At 39.9% G+C, this 20,005-nt stretch overlaps 1 protein-coding gene across 1 annotated transcript; it reads right to left on the bottom strand.

Moving 5' to 3' along the window:
* Positions 1-12,271: 12,271 nt before the first annotated feature.
* Positions 12,272-17,731, bottom strand: olfcx1 (olfactory receptor C family, x1). Its single transcript, XM_087293670.1, has 6 exons — positions 17,491-17,731; positions 17,001-17,298; positions 15,851-16,684; positions 15,495-15,716; positions 15,058-15,181; positions 12,272-14,961 (listed from the first exon to the last, which is right to left on the bottom strand). The coding sequence occupies exons 1-6, from the start codon at positions 17,715-17,717 to the stop codon at positions 14,066-14,068; spliced, it is 2,601 nt and encodes an 866-aa protein (XP_087149796.1). The 5' UTR covers positions 17,718-17,731; the 3' UTR covers positions 12,272-14,065.
* Positions 17,732-20,005: the final 2,274 nt, after the last annotated feature.

Below are 20,005 nucleotides of genomic sequence, written 5' to 3'. Positions count from 1 at the left end.
TCAACACATTCTTCTGATATACTGAAGTAGGCTAATTTGCAATTCTTTCTCCTGTCATCTATAAGTTAGGCCATAAATAAGTGTCAGCTTTTTAAATTGATAAATAGTGCTAGTATAAGCAGTGCAAATTTAATTTAATTTATAAAATAATTTATTCCCAGAATGGACCCGACTCAGTTTGACATTTATATAAAATATCAAAAGTGGAGTAATATGTCATTCGAAGGCATGCACACTAATAAGTTGTCAAGGGTAAGACTCTGTACAGTTTATTGTTTATGCTCTTCATTACTGTGCTTAAATATATTGGGCTGGGGACACATACTGGTACATTTCAGCTAAAATGTATAAGGTATTATGCATGTTTATTTTAAGCTGTTTGATAGTAATATATGCAATGCTGTTTTATATCCATCATAGGAGCACTGCAAAACAGCTTGCAGTGAAAAGTGCTGCAGAGGCAGACAGCATTTTCAAAGAGTTTCATGCCAGTGAAGCCGGAGGTCACAGTGGCAAAGGAAAAACCACACAAGCGATTTCCAGCAGGTACTACTGGCCTGGAATGAATGTTGACATTGAAAAGTGGGTATAGCATGTGTTGCTGATAATCTTCATATGAAGTTTAATATAACCATGGTAGTTTCTACCACAAGCAATGGAATTATTTAGTTTATTTATGGTCATAGTAGATGAAAGAGTGTTCTGCTTGCCAAGTCAATAGACATATAAAGCTCCAAAAGAAGTACACTCCAATAGTTGTATCTGTTATATTATATCCTATATACGTGGAGATAAATGAACCATGGGAATTGATTGGGATGGATTTGATTGGGAAGCTGTCAATGACCTCTAAAGGGCACCAATACGTCACCAATACGTCTGTGTGCTTATTGATCACTTCACAAAATGGGTGGAAGCATATGACCTTACTTCAAAATCTGCAGAGGAGGTCTCCTGGTGCATCATCAAAACCCTTTATAGATTTGGTGCACCAGCGAGATTAATTACAGATCAAGGAAGGGAGTTTGTCAATCAGGTCTGTATGATGCTCTTTAAAAACTTTATCTGGAAAAATCACAGACATGGAGACCAGTGTCTCGATGCTGTACTTTTCAACATCCGGACCAAAAAACATTCTGATTGATGGAGGCAAAGTATTGTTCACAGGTTCCTGTCTTTTGGTGTAAGTTTATTCACAAATTTGTTTGCTTACCCTTTTGTATTTTACATTTAAGTCTTATTGCTTGTATGTTTTATTTATCCTCCAGATCAATGATACTGTGGAAGATGTCCTGCTAGGCTTTTTAAGAGCCTTTACGAGGTGTAGATTGCAAAGTTTTAAGTAGGACCTGTGACAGTTTCTCATCCACTGCAAAAAGACAGCACATCTTGTGGTGTTTTTATATAAAAAATAAGGTTCCTAAACTGACTTCTGTTTGTTTTTTATGCACTTTTTAGTTTGCAGAAAAGATCTTAAAGGATGAGGCAATCAACTTTTCTTGGCCAAAGATGAAAAAGAAATGGTTGATAATTTTGTGCAAGAATATGGTAAATGGTCAAGATTAATTTATGCAAAACCATTGATTTGTTAATTGTAGTAAGCTCAGGTATTATATGTTGAAGATGACTTTACATAAATCAGATCCTTGTGAATTGCAGTTTTGCTGGTGTATTTATTTAATAGAAGACTCAAAGGAACTGTGTCAGTTTTGTGGACTACATAGTGACCCAAGTGATTATGACCAAATTTCGGCATGGGTATTTAATATTATTTTAAACAGCAAACTTGTGTTAAGGCAATGTAACACCTGGGTTCACTACAGGATCGCAGGGTTATCAAACACTTAGACTTATTGATGAACACAGGAAGGACTTGGGATGAAAACAGGCATCAACAGAGAATACCAGACAAGGAGTGAATAGCACACAGGGCCTATAAATACACAGAGGATGATTGAACTGATTACATACAGCTGATGAATACAGGTAAAGGTGATGAACATTAACAAATAGTGGGAACTAGAACAAAGGAGCACATGGGGAAAGGTCACATAATGAATAGAAACATACAAGAAAGACAGGATAAGACATGCATTGCTAAAGTAGCAGTTGTTGGAAAAATTAAATTGAGTAATTTTTTTTAATCTATGATCTTTCAGATTGCCTGTGATAGATGTAACCGGTGTGGTACCACCAAACATGTGTTGGCAACACACCGGTATGCATAAAATATTACAGCCCGGTTTGCACTAGTTGAATTCATATGATGAAAAAAAAACTTTTTATTGTTTTTTTGTAAAGGTTTCTTTTTAAATAAACTTTTTTTGTTTTGTTTTTCTTAAGATGTTTGTTTTCCTGTGGTTTTATTGTAAAGACTGCATGTTTTGCAAATGATACGATCTAATGTTGACATCTAAAAAGGACATCACTGTATTGTCCTGTATGATCCTAAAATCTTAGATAAACACCTCCACCAAAATGTGCCTCTGAATATTTTACCCTGTATTGTTATGCTGTATAGACTGCTCAAGTGTTGCTGTAAATATGACATTAAAAATGTATATTTATTATTATTATTATGCTCATAAATAAAATTTGCAATTAATATAAGAAAATTAGCAATGAGTTTAAAATATAAAAGCTTGTACACAAAAGTCCCCTTCACCAAGCTCCTGAAGTTTGCAGATGACACTACTCTTATCGTGCTCATTCGGAACTGTGACGAGTCTGCATACAGACAGGAGGTACAGCGGCTGGCGTTATGGTGCAGATACAACAACCTGGAGCTGAACATGCTCAAAACAGTGGAGATGATAGTGGACTTTAGGAGAAACCCCCCTGCACTACCCCCACTCACCATCAGAAACAGCACTGTGGCTGCAGTAGAGTCATTCAGGTTCCTGGACTCTCCGGATCTGAAGTGGGACATTCACTTTGGCTGCGTCCGAAACCGCATACTTCCATACTATTTAGTAAGCTAAAATCAGTATGTGAGCCGAGTAGTATGTCCGAATTCATACAATTCGAAAATCAGTATGCAAGAAGTACCCATAAGTATCCCATAATGCCCTGCAAGAGAATTCATGAATGGAAGTGAGGCGACGCAACTGACTCAGGTAGGTCACGTGACCATGACAAAATGGAGGATGTAGTACGTCCGAATTCCATTCATACTTTTCACATTCATACTGTTGGAACGTACTTTTGTAACGGCCGAGTAGTACGTTTCAATTCAAATGCAGTACCTACTGAGTAGTAGGCGGTTTCGCACGCAGCCATAGACTCTTTTGTGAAGACTATTGTGACTGGCACTACCCTTCCTACACTCCAAGAACGTCTCAGGTTTCGTCTGTAACCATAGTTCCCCGAGAGGCAACGAGACACTGTGTCTAACCAGAACGCTAGGGGAACACCTCTTTTATACGCGTCTTGAAGCACATGTGAAATCAATCTAATGTAATTAAGCAGGTGTCGTCAGACCAGAGAGTATAAAAGCCTGTACTAAGCATTCAGTATCAACTTCGAATTTGCTTGAAAGAAGTAACAGGCAGAAGAGAGTATGGCGGAATACGCAGTGTCTCGTTCACTCTCGGGGAACTATGGTTACATACGTAACCCGAGACGTTCCCCATCTAGGAAACTTCAACACTGCGTCTAACCAGAACGCTAGGGGAACGCAATACCCACTAGGCCAGACTCACTGCTGACTGTAAATGCACACTACGCAGTGAGAATAGAGGACCCTGGTGAGGGGTCTACATCGAGTTGATAGTGACCCACAAATGTATGTGGTGTCGACCATCCTGCTGCCAAACAAATGTCAGAAAGGGCTGAGCCCGAAATAGAAGCTTTGGAGGCACCTCCAGCCCTTGTGGAGTGGGCCTTAACAAATTTAGGTGCGGGACGTCCAGCAGCCTGATAGGTAATTGAGATAGTCTCAACTATCCAATTACTTATTGTCTGCATATTCGCCGGACTCCCCCTCATTGAGGGTCCGAAGCAGACCAGTAACTGTTCACTCTTTCTCCAGTTAATAACCCAGTTAACATATGTATTCAGAGCCCTAACTGGGCAGAGTAAGTTTAACTTCTCTTGGTCCGACGACTGAAATGGGGGTGGGTGAAAGGCCTGTAGCACAGCAGGTCTCGCCACATGAGTGGGCACCTTAGGCACATACCCCGGACTGGGAATAAGAAAGGCTTTGGATATGCCTGGAGCAAACTCCAGAAATGAAGGTGCAACCGACAAAGCCTGGAGGTCACCAACCCTTTTTTATTTTTTAAAAGGAAGAAATAGCTAATAAGAAAGCTGTTTTTAGTGTCAGAAGCTTATCTGACGCCTCCTGCAGTGGCTCAAATGGGAAAAAAGAGATGCCCTCGAGCACCAATGTTAAATCCCATGTCGGTACTCTGTGTGTGCTGACAGGCCTTAGCCTTATGGCTCAACGAAGGAAGCGACAAATTAGCGGATGCTGTCCTAGTGACTCATCATCTAGGGGAGAACTGTAAGCCGCTATAGCTGACACGTACACTCTCAGAGTGGATGCAGCTAACCCAGCAGACAGGCGATCTTGGAAAAATTCCAGCACTGAGGCTACCTGACAGCTGACTGGGTTCAGCTGGTGTTCTCTGCACCAAGCTGAAAAGAGAGCCCATTTTAGGGCATAAAGCTTCCTTGTGGAGGGAGCCCTAGAGCTTAGAATGGTCTGAGCAACCTCGGTTGACAATCCATACTCTATGAGGTGGGCCCCCTCAGAGGCCACACCCACAGTTTCCACAGGTCGGGTCGGGGATGAAGTATCATTCCTCCTGCCTGGGACAGAAGGTCCCTCCTGATGGGGATCTCCCACGGGAGACCCGCCAGCAGGGGTCCGAAAACCAAATTCTGGTAGGCCAAAATGGGGCTACCAGCAGTAACTGTACTCCGTCTTGACGGACTCTCTCCAGGACTCCTGGGAGCAGAGCGACCGGGGGAAAAGCATACAGACGTAGCCTCGGCCATGTCTGAACCATGGCATCCAGTCCCAGAGGGGCTGGATGCGAGAGAGAAAACCACAGTACGCGTAATGCGTGGTCTCTTGGGAAGCAAACAGGTCTACCTGCGCTTTTCCGAATATTTCCCAAATGGTCTCCACCACCTCGGGGTGAAGTTTCCATTCCCCGGATCTCACCCCCTGCCTCGACAGGAGATCTGCTCCCATGTTTTGATGGCCCGGGACATACATTGCCCTGATGGACAGAATTTTGTTCTGGGCCCACAGGAGGATCCGATATGCTAGTTTGCATAGCATTCGAGACCTCAGACCCCCCTGATGGTTGATGTAAGAGACCACCGATGTGTTGTCCGTGCGGACTAAAATATGATGGCCCCTTAGATCTGGGAGAAAGTGTTTTAAGGCCAGAAACACGGCCATCATCTCCAGGCAGTTTATGTGCCAGTAACGATGATGTTCTCCCCATCGTCCCGCTGCGGGAAGCCCCCTCAGCGTTGCTCCCCAGCCCGTTAGAGAAGCATCTGTCATAAGCATAACACGATGACAGACAGCCCCCAACACTGGGCCCTGGGACAGGAACCAGGGCATTTTCCACATACTTAAGGCTCGAAGGCAGCGCCGCGAGACCTTGATCATGCGGAAAGGATTCCCTTTGAGGGAAAACCCCCTGGATTTGAGCCACCACTGCAGGGGTCTCATGTACAGCAGACCGAACGGAATTACGCTGGCTGCTGCTGCCATGAGACCCAACAACCTCTGAAAGTGTTTCACAGTGATGAACTGGCCTAGTTTGACTCTGTGTACGGCTGACTGAATCGAAGCGATTCGTGGCGGGGACAGACGTGCTCGCATCGTCATGGAGTCCCATAGCACACCTAAAAAAAATGGTCATCCTGGCTGGAACAAGCACACTTTTTGCGGCGTTCAACCGAAACCCCAACCTTCTGATATGGGTGAGAACGACATCTCGATGCCGAACTGCCATATCGTGAGTCTGAGCTAGAATTAGCCAATCGTCTATGTAGTTTAGGATACGTATACCCTGCATACGAAGTGGAGCTAGTGCCGCTTCGACTATTTTGGTTAAGGGTCGAGGTGACAGAGCTAGGCCGAATGGAAGAAGCCGATACTGGAATGCTTCGCCCCCGAAAGCGAACCTCAGGTATTTCCTGTGTTGGGGAAGGATGGAAATATGGAAGTATGCGTCTTTCAGGTCTATCGTCACGAACCAGTCCTCGGACTGAATTTGTGACACCATGTTTTTGATGGTTAACATCCTGAACCTGAGGGCCCCGACGGGCCGATTAAGTTTTTTCAGATCTAATATGGGACGCAATCCCCCATCCTTTTTGGGAACTATAAAATACCGGCTGTAAAACCCTGACTCTCTGTCGAGTGGGAGAACACGTTCTATTGTGCCTTTCTTTAATAGAGCCAGTACTTCCTGTTCCATAACCAGAGCCTGTTCTGGCTTCACTACGGTGGGTGTAATACCATTGAAGTGAGGTGGGCGTGCACAAAACTGTATTTTGTAGCCATGTTCCACTGTGAACGGGACCCACTCAGACACCATCGGCAGGTGTTTCCACGCTGCCAGAAAATGTGCTAGGGGTACCAGCCTCTCGAGACTGGCCTCTGGTTGCTCTTGGACCCCCCGAAGAGGGGGTGGGGTCCCCAATGCCCTCAGACACTGAGGAACGCCCACCCCGGGAGACACAGAGCCCCCCACCAGCATACGTGGTGAGGTGGTCTCTCCCTTTCTTCACGGACCCTGGTTCAGTGAGGGCGTCGAATAGTGCTCTCGATGTCCAGGGGGGCCTTGGGAAGCCTGACTCCCAACACGTCAGGACTTCCTTTTATCCTTCGCCTTCCTCGAAACTATTATCGTCCTCGTGGGAATTTTAGGGGAAGGCTCAGGCTGAGAGCGTGCTCTCCAGGCCCTCTTTTTCTGAGGGGGAGCCCGGGAAGCCATGCTCTCCTTTTGTACCGCACGGTATGAGGAGCTGGCTGACGGCTGGGGCTTTCTTTTAACAGCCCCTTGACTTTTTGGTCTTGGGGGAAGAAAGTCCCCGAGGGAGCTCGAGAGTTTTTTGACTCGGTCAAAGGATTTGGCGATGCGATCGATGGCGTTGCCAAAGAGCCCTGAGCTCGATATTGGAGCGTCCAGGAAAATAGCTCTGTCTGTTTCTGACACCTCTGCTTGTGTCAGCCAGAGGTGCCTCTCAGTAGTCACCAGGGTGACCATAGATCGCCCCAAACTAGAGGCCGCCTCTTTAGTATCCCTTAAAGCTAAATCCGATGCCCGAAGAGCTTCTCGAAGCTGTTCGGGTGTTGCTCCCCCGCCATCTAGGCACTCTTTAATTAGATCAGCCTGATATGCCTGCAACACTGACATAGTGTGCAGGCATCCGACAGACTGACCAGCCGTCATAAATGCTTTGCAGACAAGACCTGATGTTATTCTTAATGGTCTAGACGACAAAGGAGGGACCCTTGCAAATTTTAAATCTGGACGCAGATGACGCGCTAAATCTTCTTCTATCAAAGGCATTTCTTTACATGATTTTTCCCCAAGCCCACGAACTGCTGAATAAATAACCGTTTTCGGTGTCATTAAACGTGCTGAATAAGGATTTTTCCATGATCTCGAAACAGCCTCATGTAGCTTGGGGCAAAAGGGGAGGTCCCTCAGTGGAGGATCTACTCTGCTGGGTAATTCTCTTTCATCCAGCATTCCTGTCAGACGCAGCTGTTGCTGCTCACGTGCTGGCTGCCACTCTATTACGTCAAACCTGTCAGCAGCACGTGAAATCACCTCCACTTACTCCTCATATTCCACTGACTGGGGTGGCAGATTCCCTGACCCTCTTTGCGTTTGCTGCTGCGGCGTCTCTGTTTCCTCAGAAACGGAGGACGCCGCCCTCCCACAAGGCGCAGAAGAAACCGCAGAGCGTGCTTCTGACGCTCCCGAAGGAGGATTAGATCTCACAGATCCAGATAGAGAAAGGATAGAGTCCGTCTCCATCTCATCCGCCAGATGTAGCTGCGAACCCCACGACCGAAGTCGACGCTCAGCCTCAACACGAGCAGGACCCGAACCGCGAGGAGAACGCGCCACGGGAGCTTTATTAAAAAACTCCCTTCTACTACGCAGCACTTTGCGGGAGAGAGCGTCACAGTTCCCACAGTCAGCATTCTCAAATGCTGCCAGGGCATGCTCCTCTCCCAAACACTCTAAACACAAATCATGTGAGTCACCAGCCGTAATAAAGCGAGGGCATGGAGGCACACGACATTTAAAGTTTTTCTCTGCCATATCAAAACAAAAAAGTAAGTTGTCAGTTTTTTTGTATTTTGTGTATGCAAGTCAGTAATGAAAGTTCACAGAAAGAGGGTGTATTTTCACGTGTGTGCTTCTTGAAAGCAAAGAAGTTGATACTGAATGCTCAGTACAGGCTTTTATACTCTCTGGTCTGACGACACCTGCTTAATTACATTAGATTGATTTCACATGTGCTTCAAGACGCGTATAAAAGAGGTGTTCCCCTAGCGTTCTGGTTAGACGCAGTGTTGAAGTTCCCTAGATGGGGAACTGTACTTTTCTAGAGTGAGTAAAAAGAGTAAAATCACCCTGGACGCCTCGCACCCAGCACACAACCTGTTTAAACTGTTACCATATGGTCGGCGCTTCAGAGCACCAAGCACAAAAACAGCAGACACAAGAAAAGTTTATTTTCTCAGGCCATCTACCTCATGAACAGTTAAATATCCCCCACAGTGCAATAAACATGTGCAATACTTTCTCATGCGCACTTGTACACAGCGCCTTACATCAATATACACTGCAATACTTTCTCCATTCGCATTTGTTCACAGCACCGTATAACCATTATATTTATTACAAATCTGTACATACATCTCAACATCAATTTTTTTGACTAATTGCATTAATTGCTCTGTTAATGTTTATTGTATTTCTTTTTTTTCTATATTTATTCACCTGCCACTTTATGTACACTGGAAGCTTCTGTAGCCAAAACAAATTCATTGTGCTGTGAAGCACACTTGGCAAAAACTGATTCTGAATTTTTATAATTTGGGAAAAAAACATTTTTGAAAAGTCATGTTTACAAACATAACCTTCAGGGCTCTGAGGTGATTTTGGGACCCCTGAGATGTTTTGACATGCCCTGACATTTGTGCTTATTTCAGCTACTTATTTTTATTACATAATATTACTTACTTAACATTACATAGTACTGGCCAACATGTTTTTTTTTTTTTTTTTTTTTTTCAGCACAAATTGTGCTACAATAATATGTGAGAAAAATTGATGTACATGCTTGCGTTTTTTTAGACAAAAAAAAATTATGCATGGTCAGTAAGTTTGGGAGAAAAAAATTTACACACTGAATGAGTCTGAACGACACTTTTGAGGAACCAGTATTGTAGGCTAGAATATTTACTTCACAGTTCTGGAAATTATTCTGTTTTCTCATTCAAAGAAAACATTACAATGAATTAAAATTTGTTAAGTTTGTCTTTGGTGATCTCAGCTGTATGCATGAGTGACAATGGTCATGAATAATTCACACCTTGAGAAACAAAAGACACGCCCCCACTCACCCATAAAGGGCATTGTAAAGCTATGTCCATCTGCAAAGCTAGATACAGTGTTCAGTAGAGTTGTGTACCTACACTGGTCTCACGGTTTGGTTCAGTTACGATTATCATGTCATCAATTCGATATCACGGTGCATTGACAATGCTTTTCATACACAGTTTTAAATTTTTGAAGGTGGGGCTATAACAAACTGTCTGTTTAAACCAGGGGCGTAGATTTAGGGTGGACGGTGGGGACATGTCCCCACCAATATCCACAAACTACCGAAATGTCCCCACCAATAATTTAATTCACTTAAAAACATTGTGCTGTCAGTATAAACCTAGACTTGCCATAAGGGTTAAATAACGTTCTCCCCTCGAGTCACACCTCCCCCAAACACATATGAACATTGTGATTGGCTCTGCCTATCCCTGCTGTCATGTGAGTGGCTGCTTTTAGATCATAGTTTCAGATACAAACAGCGCCAAAACAACTGCGCGCCGTGCGCGGCAAGTGGTGCTCGCTGCAGAGCCATTTGGGCGAGTTGAGCTCCAGCGAGGGGGAGCTTGAGCTCCACCTTTTTTGCACTTCTTCTACGAGTGATAATACTGGGGGTAGGGTTAGCGGTGGGGTTGGTGTACGCATTAAAACAGCTTACAGGAGGCACAGGTGGACATAAAGAGCTTCTTCCAACGAAAAGTGTAAGTCACATAAACTCAAGTTCGCTACTGAATGAGTCCATCATGATAATGCAGTTATGCTACTGTTTTCACCGCTTTTACGTTCAGTCTAACGTTAAAGCATACTAGTCTGTAAACAATATTCCCTGAAAACTAACTGCAGAATAAACACCTACATGTAAACGTATATGACCCTGCCAGTTCTCCTAATCTCTTAGAGTAACAGCTCCAAGTTCAAGTGAAACAATTTGTCAGAAAAACTACAGCCTGTGCTCCATCTTTTAATAGTACTATGAGACATGTTTAATTTGTACGAAAAATGAACCAAAGTCTTTATTAAACTCTCTCTTTATCAGTTAATAAACATTATTTTAACATGACACTTTTAGGCCTGTAGCCAGCTTATTGAAAGGGGTTATTTGTTTTCTGAAAAACTGAACCTTTTTGCAGTTATTCACCTGATTTTCTGTTTAATTGAGGTATAAATAATACATTTTAGTGACATATTAAGAACTAATTTTTGCTGAATAATCTTGTTGGATAGTTATTACAACTACACTTTTTAATGTACCAAAACAATTTTCACCCATTTTGTCAAATTGCTTTATTTACACATTTAAACTGTAAGTTTTATTACAGTTTTATAAATAATAAAAATACTTTAAAACTAGAATTAGGACTTTTCATTCTTAGAATAAAGAAATGAAGTTCAGTACAGGTGCCAAAACCTCTAAATCCCTTGTAAAATGAGCATTTTTCTCAGCCTTGTATATTTATGTTTAGTTATTTCACTTTAAAGACAATGAAAAGAACATATTTGTCACTATAAAAGTAAAGTCCACACAAAGGAGTTGGAGAAAAATGCTCATTTTAGAAGAAAATATTAAATGGCATTTAGAGGTTTGTGCATCTAAACTCTTCAAATATGTAAATATACTTATTTTTAAAATACAATTTTTTTTTATCATAATTTTCTTTGGGAAATATGTTAAAACTTTATTTAAATTCAAAACTGAAGCCTATAGGCAAATAACAAACTGGCCGGCGCATTCAACCTTCCTCAGTGAACATTTGTTCATTTGAATAATAAGATAAATTCAAACATAATAATAATAATCCAACTTTTGGTCTTTCAAACCACCTGACCCACCTTGGCTACATGCATGACTATTTAATTTAACTTAATAAATTGTAAAAGAGATGATTACTTAATAATACATTTTAATAGCAGTTAAATAATAAATAGCAATATATATATATATATATATATATATATATATATATATATATATATATATATATATATATATATATATATATAAACAATATAAACAATATTTATTCTTGGCAGGGGTGACTCGTCCCCAGTCCCCACCAATGTCAAGCGCAAACCTACGCCCTTGACTTTAAACACACACATAGACACACAGCACCAAGAAAGCAAGATACACTGAGCACCACGCTCTCACTCGGGAGCAATATTGTTACACTAGAGTTCCCGACCGCTCCTATGCTTTATTCGGAAATGTATTCCCGAGCCGCAAGAAATATGGTCAGGGACCTCTATCCAGAAGTATCGCTGTAACAGCCGAGAGGAGAGAAAAAGTCATGCCAGTAGATCAACTGGGCCACAGTGAGAGAGAGAAATAAACTTTACTTTCATTCTCTCAAATCGCAGTGAATTAGGGGCTTCTAATAAAAGTTTCAGTGAAACACTGTCCAGCAAACACACCTCATGAAAATTGTGCAGTTTCTGCCTTTTTTAGTAGTTTGAGCATGTGAATACTCATGCTCGCCTCACTCGCCATAGTAAGCTACGGCGACATATCGCATATGATATAAATGACGTCACTACATAATATCAGGTTATGATTATTTCTAAACCGATACCAAATTGTCCACATCTGCATCACGGTGCACCAAAGAAACAATTAATTATGACACCCCAAGTGCTCAGCATATATAAGTACATCACACACAAATCTCTCTTTTAAATTAATATTTTTATTAGGGAGCTATACAATATTATATTTATGCATAAATTAGTCAGTACTGAAACCAAATCTCTTATCTAGCAAAATAACTCACTATAACAGTCTAAAAACTAACACACCCAAATTTATATGCTACAGAAAAATTTTCAATACAAATTTCAAAAATAAAAACATCAAGAGAAGAAAAAAAAAGAAAAAAATTAGTTGAAATTTTGTAGGTTGTATTTGTCTCTTTTGCAATATTTAGCTTAAATTCAATTGTATTCTCTTTCAATTTCTTAATGTGTTTTATGACTAAATTGTTATTTTCATAAATATCGGTTTAGGAAATCTGTTTTGTTCAAATGCACCAATATACATTGCCTATATTTTCTGAGAAATGGATAAAAATATTAATTTTCAAAATGGGCTGTACTCAATGCTGAGCACTGCATGTGCACTTATACAGCAAGCAAAAAAAATGTATTTTAAATAGTATAAAACACAAATCTATTGTAATAAAAGCTTCCTTGTGCATTAATCCAGCATTTAATAATATTTTCTGAATGACTCTGAAGTATGTATTTGCCCAAATACTCAATGATGATCGCGTGAAGTTAAATGGGTCATAATTACAATTTATTCCTGGGAATAAAAATTAAACGACCTTTCTAGCACACTGTGTTTGTTTGTGTGCATGTACATTCTACCCAGCACACTGTCTTTGTTTTTGGACTTGTGGGCAGCTTTTGTCATCTTTTTTTCGTAATGGGGGACATGGCCATCTGCCAGGATAATTTCATGGATAGCGAGACAACATTTGTTTTCAAAATAAGATGGAAAGCTCATCTTCCAAGCTTTACGCCCCATCCACTCAAGGAGTCAGCTTCAACGCTTTCCATTCACTTTGAATGGGTGACGTCAGGCATTGCCGAACTGCATTGTGGATCTGTCGGTGCCGCTTTAGAGGTGTTGCTTGCTGCAGAAGTTGGAACTTGCACAACTTTAAGCGCTGACGGAAACGTCAGCCAATCAGATCACTGTATGCAAATACACCAGCTCAGACAGTGGCCTATTGCTGACTAATTTAATTGGCTGACACTGATATGACGATCGCGTCAGCCCCAACTTCAGACATGTCCTCTCTCAAGCATTGACGCTGAAGCCCCATGTGAATAGGGCATTATGCAGGTGTGTCTCTCATGCATTATTCAAGGCAAACATAGACTTTTGAGTGTAGTTGCATTAAAATTAATGAATTCAGACTGAGAAACTAGACATAACTTTAGTTTGATATTGATTATTTTATCAAACCATTTTTTTTACTTGCACTTGCTGCATTTAAAAGAAGACACTTCAAGCTTTCTTTAGATATATGTCTCATGTCTGTGTTTTGTTTTCACAAGGTATCAGTGCCTTTAGTTGTTATTGTGTGTACACAAAAAAAGTAGACAGATTGGATTGATGTATTGCTCTTATCCGTCTGATCAAAACTGAAAGTGAAATTTAAGTTATTTCCAGCATTATCAGGAGAACCTCAAAGCACGTATACCCGTTCTTCGACCCCTGGGGGTTAAACATCTTAATGTTTAATTCAACACAACCTGTTTGTTACCCCACGCTGCTGATTTGCTTCATAAGAGCGACATCATGGCGTCATGATTTATGTACTGAATTGGCATATGCGCTGTGAATGGGGGAACAGGAGGAACTGAATTCTCAGGAAGACCTCGTTTTCACAGCAACTCTCTCTCCACTGCCTGTTTTATAATAGGGTGCCATCTTTTTTGAAAACAAAAATGTGATTTTATTACTATTTCTTCATCATACTCTTTTTGTCATTTCTCTCTGGTTTCAGTAATACAACATAACATTTAGGAGCAAATATACACATTAAAAGACCAAAGGCAGAAGCTAGAATAGCAAATACATGGACAGCAACCATATACTTTCCACTTGAGCTCACGTAGACTGGAATGAAGGTTATCCACACAGCAAAAAATATGAGCATGCTGAATGTGATGAATTTAGCCTCATTAAAGTTGTCTGGCAGTTTTCTGGCCAAAAATGCCAAGAAGAAGCACAAGGAAGATAGGAAGCCAATATATCCGAGAACACACCAAAATCCAACTTCAGATCCCACAGAACATTCAACAATTATAGTTGCGCTCAGGAACTTGCTGTTGTATGAAGCAAGAGGGGGCTTAGTTGTTAACCATATGATGCAAATAAGTGCTTGCACACATGTGCACAGGATAACACTTGATCTTTGTTTAACAGGACCAAACCACTTCATGACATTATTGCCAGGGATGGTGGCCCTGAAAGCCATTAAAACGACTACAGTTTTTGCCAAGATGCAGGAAATACAGAGCGTAAAGCTGATTCCAAAAGCTGGATAGCGAATTTGGCACAACCAGTCAGTGGGCTTCCCTAAAAATGTTAGGCCAATCAAAAAACAAGCACAGAGGAACAACAGAAGAAGGAAACTTAACTCTATATTGTTTCCTCGTATGACTGGAGTCGTCCTATACATTACAAACACACAGAGCACTGCTAATGCTGCACAGGCCCCCAATGCTGAAAATACCCAAAGAATTATTCCCAAGGGCTCCTGAAAGGACAAAAACTCTAAAGTTTTGGGGATGCACTGGTCTTGGGATTGGTTAGGCCACGTGTCCTTGGAACATGTCAGGCAATCAATTGAGTCTGTGGAAACATTGGAGAAAATTGGACCATAAAATAGCAATTTTCCTTTCTTTTTTGAGAATGCCATTCAGAGAGAAGCTGTCTGGAAAATCACACCTGTCTGATTACTGATCTCTCCTTCAGCACATGATATACAGTCAAAGCAGCAGACTGGCTTTCCTTTTTGCCTGGCCTTCCTGGAGCCTGGCAGACAGCTTTTACTGCACAAAGATTCTGGCGCCTAATGACCACAATGGAACAAGCAGTAGAAAAACACTACACTGTAAAACATATGATTGTGCATATAACTCTTTATTAGAGAAATATTTTGGGTTTGTAAATGAATGAAATGATCAATGGCGCAAATGTAGTAAATGTACAAAAAAGTGTATACTAGAACATGATTTTTTTATAAAATGTTGCGTTCAAGTGTCACATATCCATTTAATATTATTAAATAGAGTTCTCTTTAGTTCCATCATTAATGTTAGGTAAAGCTTAAGCAAAAGTAAACATAACCAGCAATATCTGGTGATTCGTGGAATGGCACACACCTTGTCCCCTCTGTGCCACATAATTACTGACTCATCTATCACTAGGTCCTTGTCATCTTTGAAGGAGGCATCATAGATTCCCACCCTGACAAGCTGAAGGGAGCCATCAGATTCTCGTTGCCAGTTCATCAGATCATAGGATGCAATAGGATCCCCATTCTTATCAAATCGAACCTCTTCTCCGAGTGTTGTGAAGTTGGTTCGTTTCATATAGTACAAAAGCTTAGATGAATTTGGGAGAAAATCAAAACAAAAATATGAATGTAGTCCAGTTATAATAATTGAATACTTTTATACTATCTGATAATTATTGAATAAAACTGGCAGATAATGTAAAAAAGGGAAGCAATACACACCTGCCATGGCAAAATTTGATACAGACTCCCACATGTACCATTCTTAAATGGGCCCTTTCCAGGATCACATGTGCTCATGTCATGCAGTGCATGTGCTATGAGATACACTGCTTTGTAAACATTGTAGGAGACTCTGAGTTGTGACACATCCGAATAAAGAGTATACACATCATCCAGAGTTTCATTACCATTGCAGGCTGGCCAGTTGTAAGATGCTTCTTCATGTACATGAGTGTTTAAGGATCCATTTAGTCTGCAATGGAAAGTCTCTTCCCAAAACTCAGTAAAAAAAGGGGAGGTCTGAGCAACAGAACTGCTTACTGATCTGAGATAACTGCCAAGATGCGGAATATCAGCTCTCCGTATGGCAAAGCCCAGTGTTCCCTTTAACAAATCACCAAAGTCATCCCAGAGGACTTTTGATGTGGCCCAAGCCTCACTGGCGATCCACTGCAGATTTGTGACATTTTGCCGTCTGCATTCTTTTAGAACACCATAAAGATAAGAGTCCACAGAGAAATTTAGTATGACTCTAGCAGAAGATGATTTTAAAATCTTAACAAGTTCCTCAACTGTATTTTGAGTAAGCGCAACAGGATAAATGTGAACATAGGCAGGACAAATATTATATTTTTCTGACTCTTTCAAGAACAGCTGGATGGCAAATCGAGCATAGTCTGTATCCACACCGATAACCCCAAGCCATGTCCACTTAAAATAATAAACAAGTTTTACTAAAGCTTTAATCTGAAATAGGTCACTTGGCATTGTGCGCATGAATGCTGGAAACTCCCTTTTGTTACTGAGACAAGAGCATGATGCAAAGTAGCTCACCTGTAAAATTAAAGCACATATATAAGATTAGTAGTGCAATATATGTAATAAAAAGTCACACCATGTACCAGACATAAATGTAATATTAATAGCATTAACACTATGAATAGAGCAAATCAAAATGTCCCTGTATATAACACATTCTGTGTGGGGAAAAGGCTAACATGAGCACAAATATGTTGTTTGTCTGTTTATATTTGACCATAAGTTATGTTGATATAATCAGAATGTGACTAAAGATCACAGTATGCATTAAAAAGGTAAAGGTAATGTAACCATTAAATAATTAAAGATAATATTGAAGCTTTTAATTTACTAAGGGTATTTGGAAGGTGCCTAAAGTTCTCAGAACAGCCATGGACACGCCTGATGATGCCTCTCCCACGATTACAGGACTTGGCTGCTTTCGTGTATCTTCACAGCTCTGTCCACTGCCCTTCTCTGGCTGTCCATTGACCAGGAGAAGAGACCTTTTCACAGACACTGGTATATCATCACCGCTGTCCCTGATGTGGTAGCCCAGAGACAGGTTTGGTAAAAGATCTTGTCGTTGGTTTATTTCTCTCACAGCAAAGATCATTGTTTGCATCCACCTTAGGGCTCGAGGGGTGAAGCTGCACAAACATTGCACATCTGTGGTAAATGCTTTAACAAAACAAAAAGCTACTTTATATAACTACACACACACACACATATATATATATATATATATATATATATATATATATATATATATATATATATATATATATATATATATATATATATATATATATATATATTATAAGATAAAAACCATAACGCACAATTTATATTGAATTAACTTGGGTTTGGTAGTAAAAGAAAAAAACTGTGGTATTGTGCTGGAATGCAAAGGAAAAATCCCTCCCAAAACTAAATCTCCACCCTGGTAAAAGCTGTAAGTATCATCATCCCCTTGATAGATGCACTTATATTTGTTGTTAGATTGGCACTGCACCCTAATATACAGTAGAAGACACAATGTAAGGAGAGTTGCATAAATCTGTGCCATCGTTGATACTGAGCAATGCTGATGGCTACAACCTGTGGTACACATATGTACAAGTGCAGATCAAGGGCTGGCCTTAACATTGAATCACGTAAACCAATAGCATTCAGAACTCATGCAGTCATTGTGTCAAGCTTATTTGGCCCTATGGTAATGCACACCTGATTCACAGTCAATCATGAGACCACTGAAGGTCTTCAAATCCATCTCAACAAATCAACGTTTATCCTTTTTCTCAACATCCTGTTTTTCATCACTTTTTATTAAATATAAATATGTGACGGCATTTAAACAGTGACATTGGCCAAGTCACTAACCAAATTGTTCAGAAAGCATCCTCACTCTAGCATAGGAAAAATAAGTCAGAGCGGCCTAGGAACTCAATGCGAGTGTTGAAGCTGGCTTCTGCTGATGAAACTGTAAACTTTCTTCTGTAAACTTCATTTAATTATTTGAATCTCTGACTCCGGCTCTTCTTTATCTGACAGACTGGTCATTCTTTGGGTTAAACTGTATACCATCCCTACACCACCCTTAAAATATTTGCAGTTCAAGCTATATCAAATATAAAGCCTATATTTGTGATTGTAAAAAAAAAAAAAAAGGATATAAAATTCATCTGAAATTATTCCTACCCTAATATCATTAATCTTACATCATCATCTTACAATTATAAGGTTCTAGCTGACAGTTTTGTCAAAATTGAGTTATTCACATATTCTTATTAAATGACCATTTATTTACATTATCTAGTGTTGTTTTATTAGTTGTTTACATTTTAAAACTTTATTATATATATAAAAAAAGGTTTTATCTACAAAGTTGAACCCTATCTTGGCTCTATAAGGTTCTTTCTGTGAGTCAATCTGCATTTCAAAGTAAGGATCTTTGTTATTCCGTCGGACTTCGTTGACAGCGGGAAAAACTAGAAAGAAACAAAAAATAATAAAATTGAATAAAGTTTAATCTAATTCATGGGGCAAATAATTTAATAAATATAATTCAATAAATGATATAAAACATAAAAGTCAATAAATGTTACAATATTAATTGCATAAAATTAACATCTGCACTTGACAAAATATTTAGCACAGCCTTGTGTGCTTAATTTAAACAAGGAAAAATATTCATCCTAAAACATGAAATAAATGTTATAGAAAGCAGAAATTTTACTTTCTCAAACATTGAAAAAACTGTCGGGTGTGAGCATGGGTTCTAAGATGGCCCCGAGTTTTGCATCTTTATTCTGTGGTATGTTTGAAAAACAGTTTATTTTAAATTCTGCTTTGAATTCATATTTAAAACATATTGTTCTATGGTAATGTTACATTGATGATGTCTTTTTAATATGGAGTGGCACTAAGTCGGAGCTATTAGAATTTCATTCTTATGTCAATAATAGTTCTAACGCTTTGAAGTTCACCATGGAATTCCATAAACATAAAATGAATTTTTTAGATGTACTTGTGAGTTTGACTGCATCTGATATACAAACAACACTATACCGAAATCCCACTGATCGTAATACCATTTTCATGGACACTCGTACCATCCAGTGCCATTAAAACGTTCGTTACCTATATCTCAATTTAGTCGTATTCGTCGGATCTGCAGTGGAGAAGAAGATTTTAAACAGCAAGCATAGAGTTTATCAGATAGATTTAGAGAACGATCTTAGAAGGGGGAGTGGATACAGTCTGCACATGATCGCTTTTAAGATATATATCACAAGAAGAAAGTTTAGTTAAAAAGGTAACAAAAAAGCATGATCGTCGCATTACTTGTTATATGAAATATTCACCAGTGACTAAAGACATCAATAAAGTGCTGCTAAAACACTGGCATATTATTTCAAGTGATCTCACCCTCAAAGAGTGTTTTGACAAGTCACCCCGTTTAGTACACAAAGAAACATCTAATATCCGTAATATTTTAGTAAGAGCTGATCTAAAACCCATTTTTTAAACACCATACCACGCTCCACATTTTTTAAACACCATACCACAGGGTAATTTTAAATGTGGGAATTGTTTACAGTGTAACTTCACATATAAAACATCTACTTTCACACATCCTCATACAGCGAAAAAATGTAATATTCGAGGCACTATTTCGTGTAAGACAGCGAACGTAATCTATATGCTGCGGTGCCTGTGTGGTTTATGTTATGTAGGTAAGACAAGTAGGCCTTTAAAAATTCATATTTCTGAACATCGATGCGCTATTCGACACCATGATCCTAGAAGTCCGGTGGCACAACACTTTTTAGTTATTAGACATTACGTCTCTAC

The sequence above is a fragment of the Danio rerio genome, chromosome 18 (genome assembly GCF_052040795.2).
Source record: "Danio rerio strain M-AB ecotype USA chromosome 18, GRCz13ab, whole genome shotgun sequence".
Lineage (NCBI taxonomy): Eukaryota > Metazoa > Chordata > Actinopteri > Cypriniformes > Danionidae > Danio > Danio rerio.
This window is presented reverse-complemented; position numbering and strand designations above follow the sequence as displayed.

Coding starts and splice junctions, on each gene's coding strand:
- olfcx1 (XM_087293670.1), bottom strand. CDS start 17,717: ATGGCACAGATTTATGCAACTCTCCTTACATTGTGTCTTCTACTGTAT. Junction 17,299..17,490: donor AAGTTAATTCAATATAAATT/GTGCGTTATGGT, acceptor ATGTTTGTGCAG/CTTCACCCCTCGAGCCCTAA. Junction 15,717..15,850: donor ATCAAATTTTGCCATGGCAG/GTGTGTATTGCT, acceptor AATTCATCTAAG/CTTTTGTACTATATGAAACG.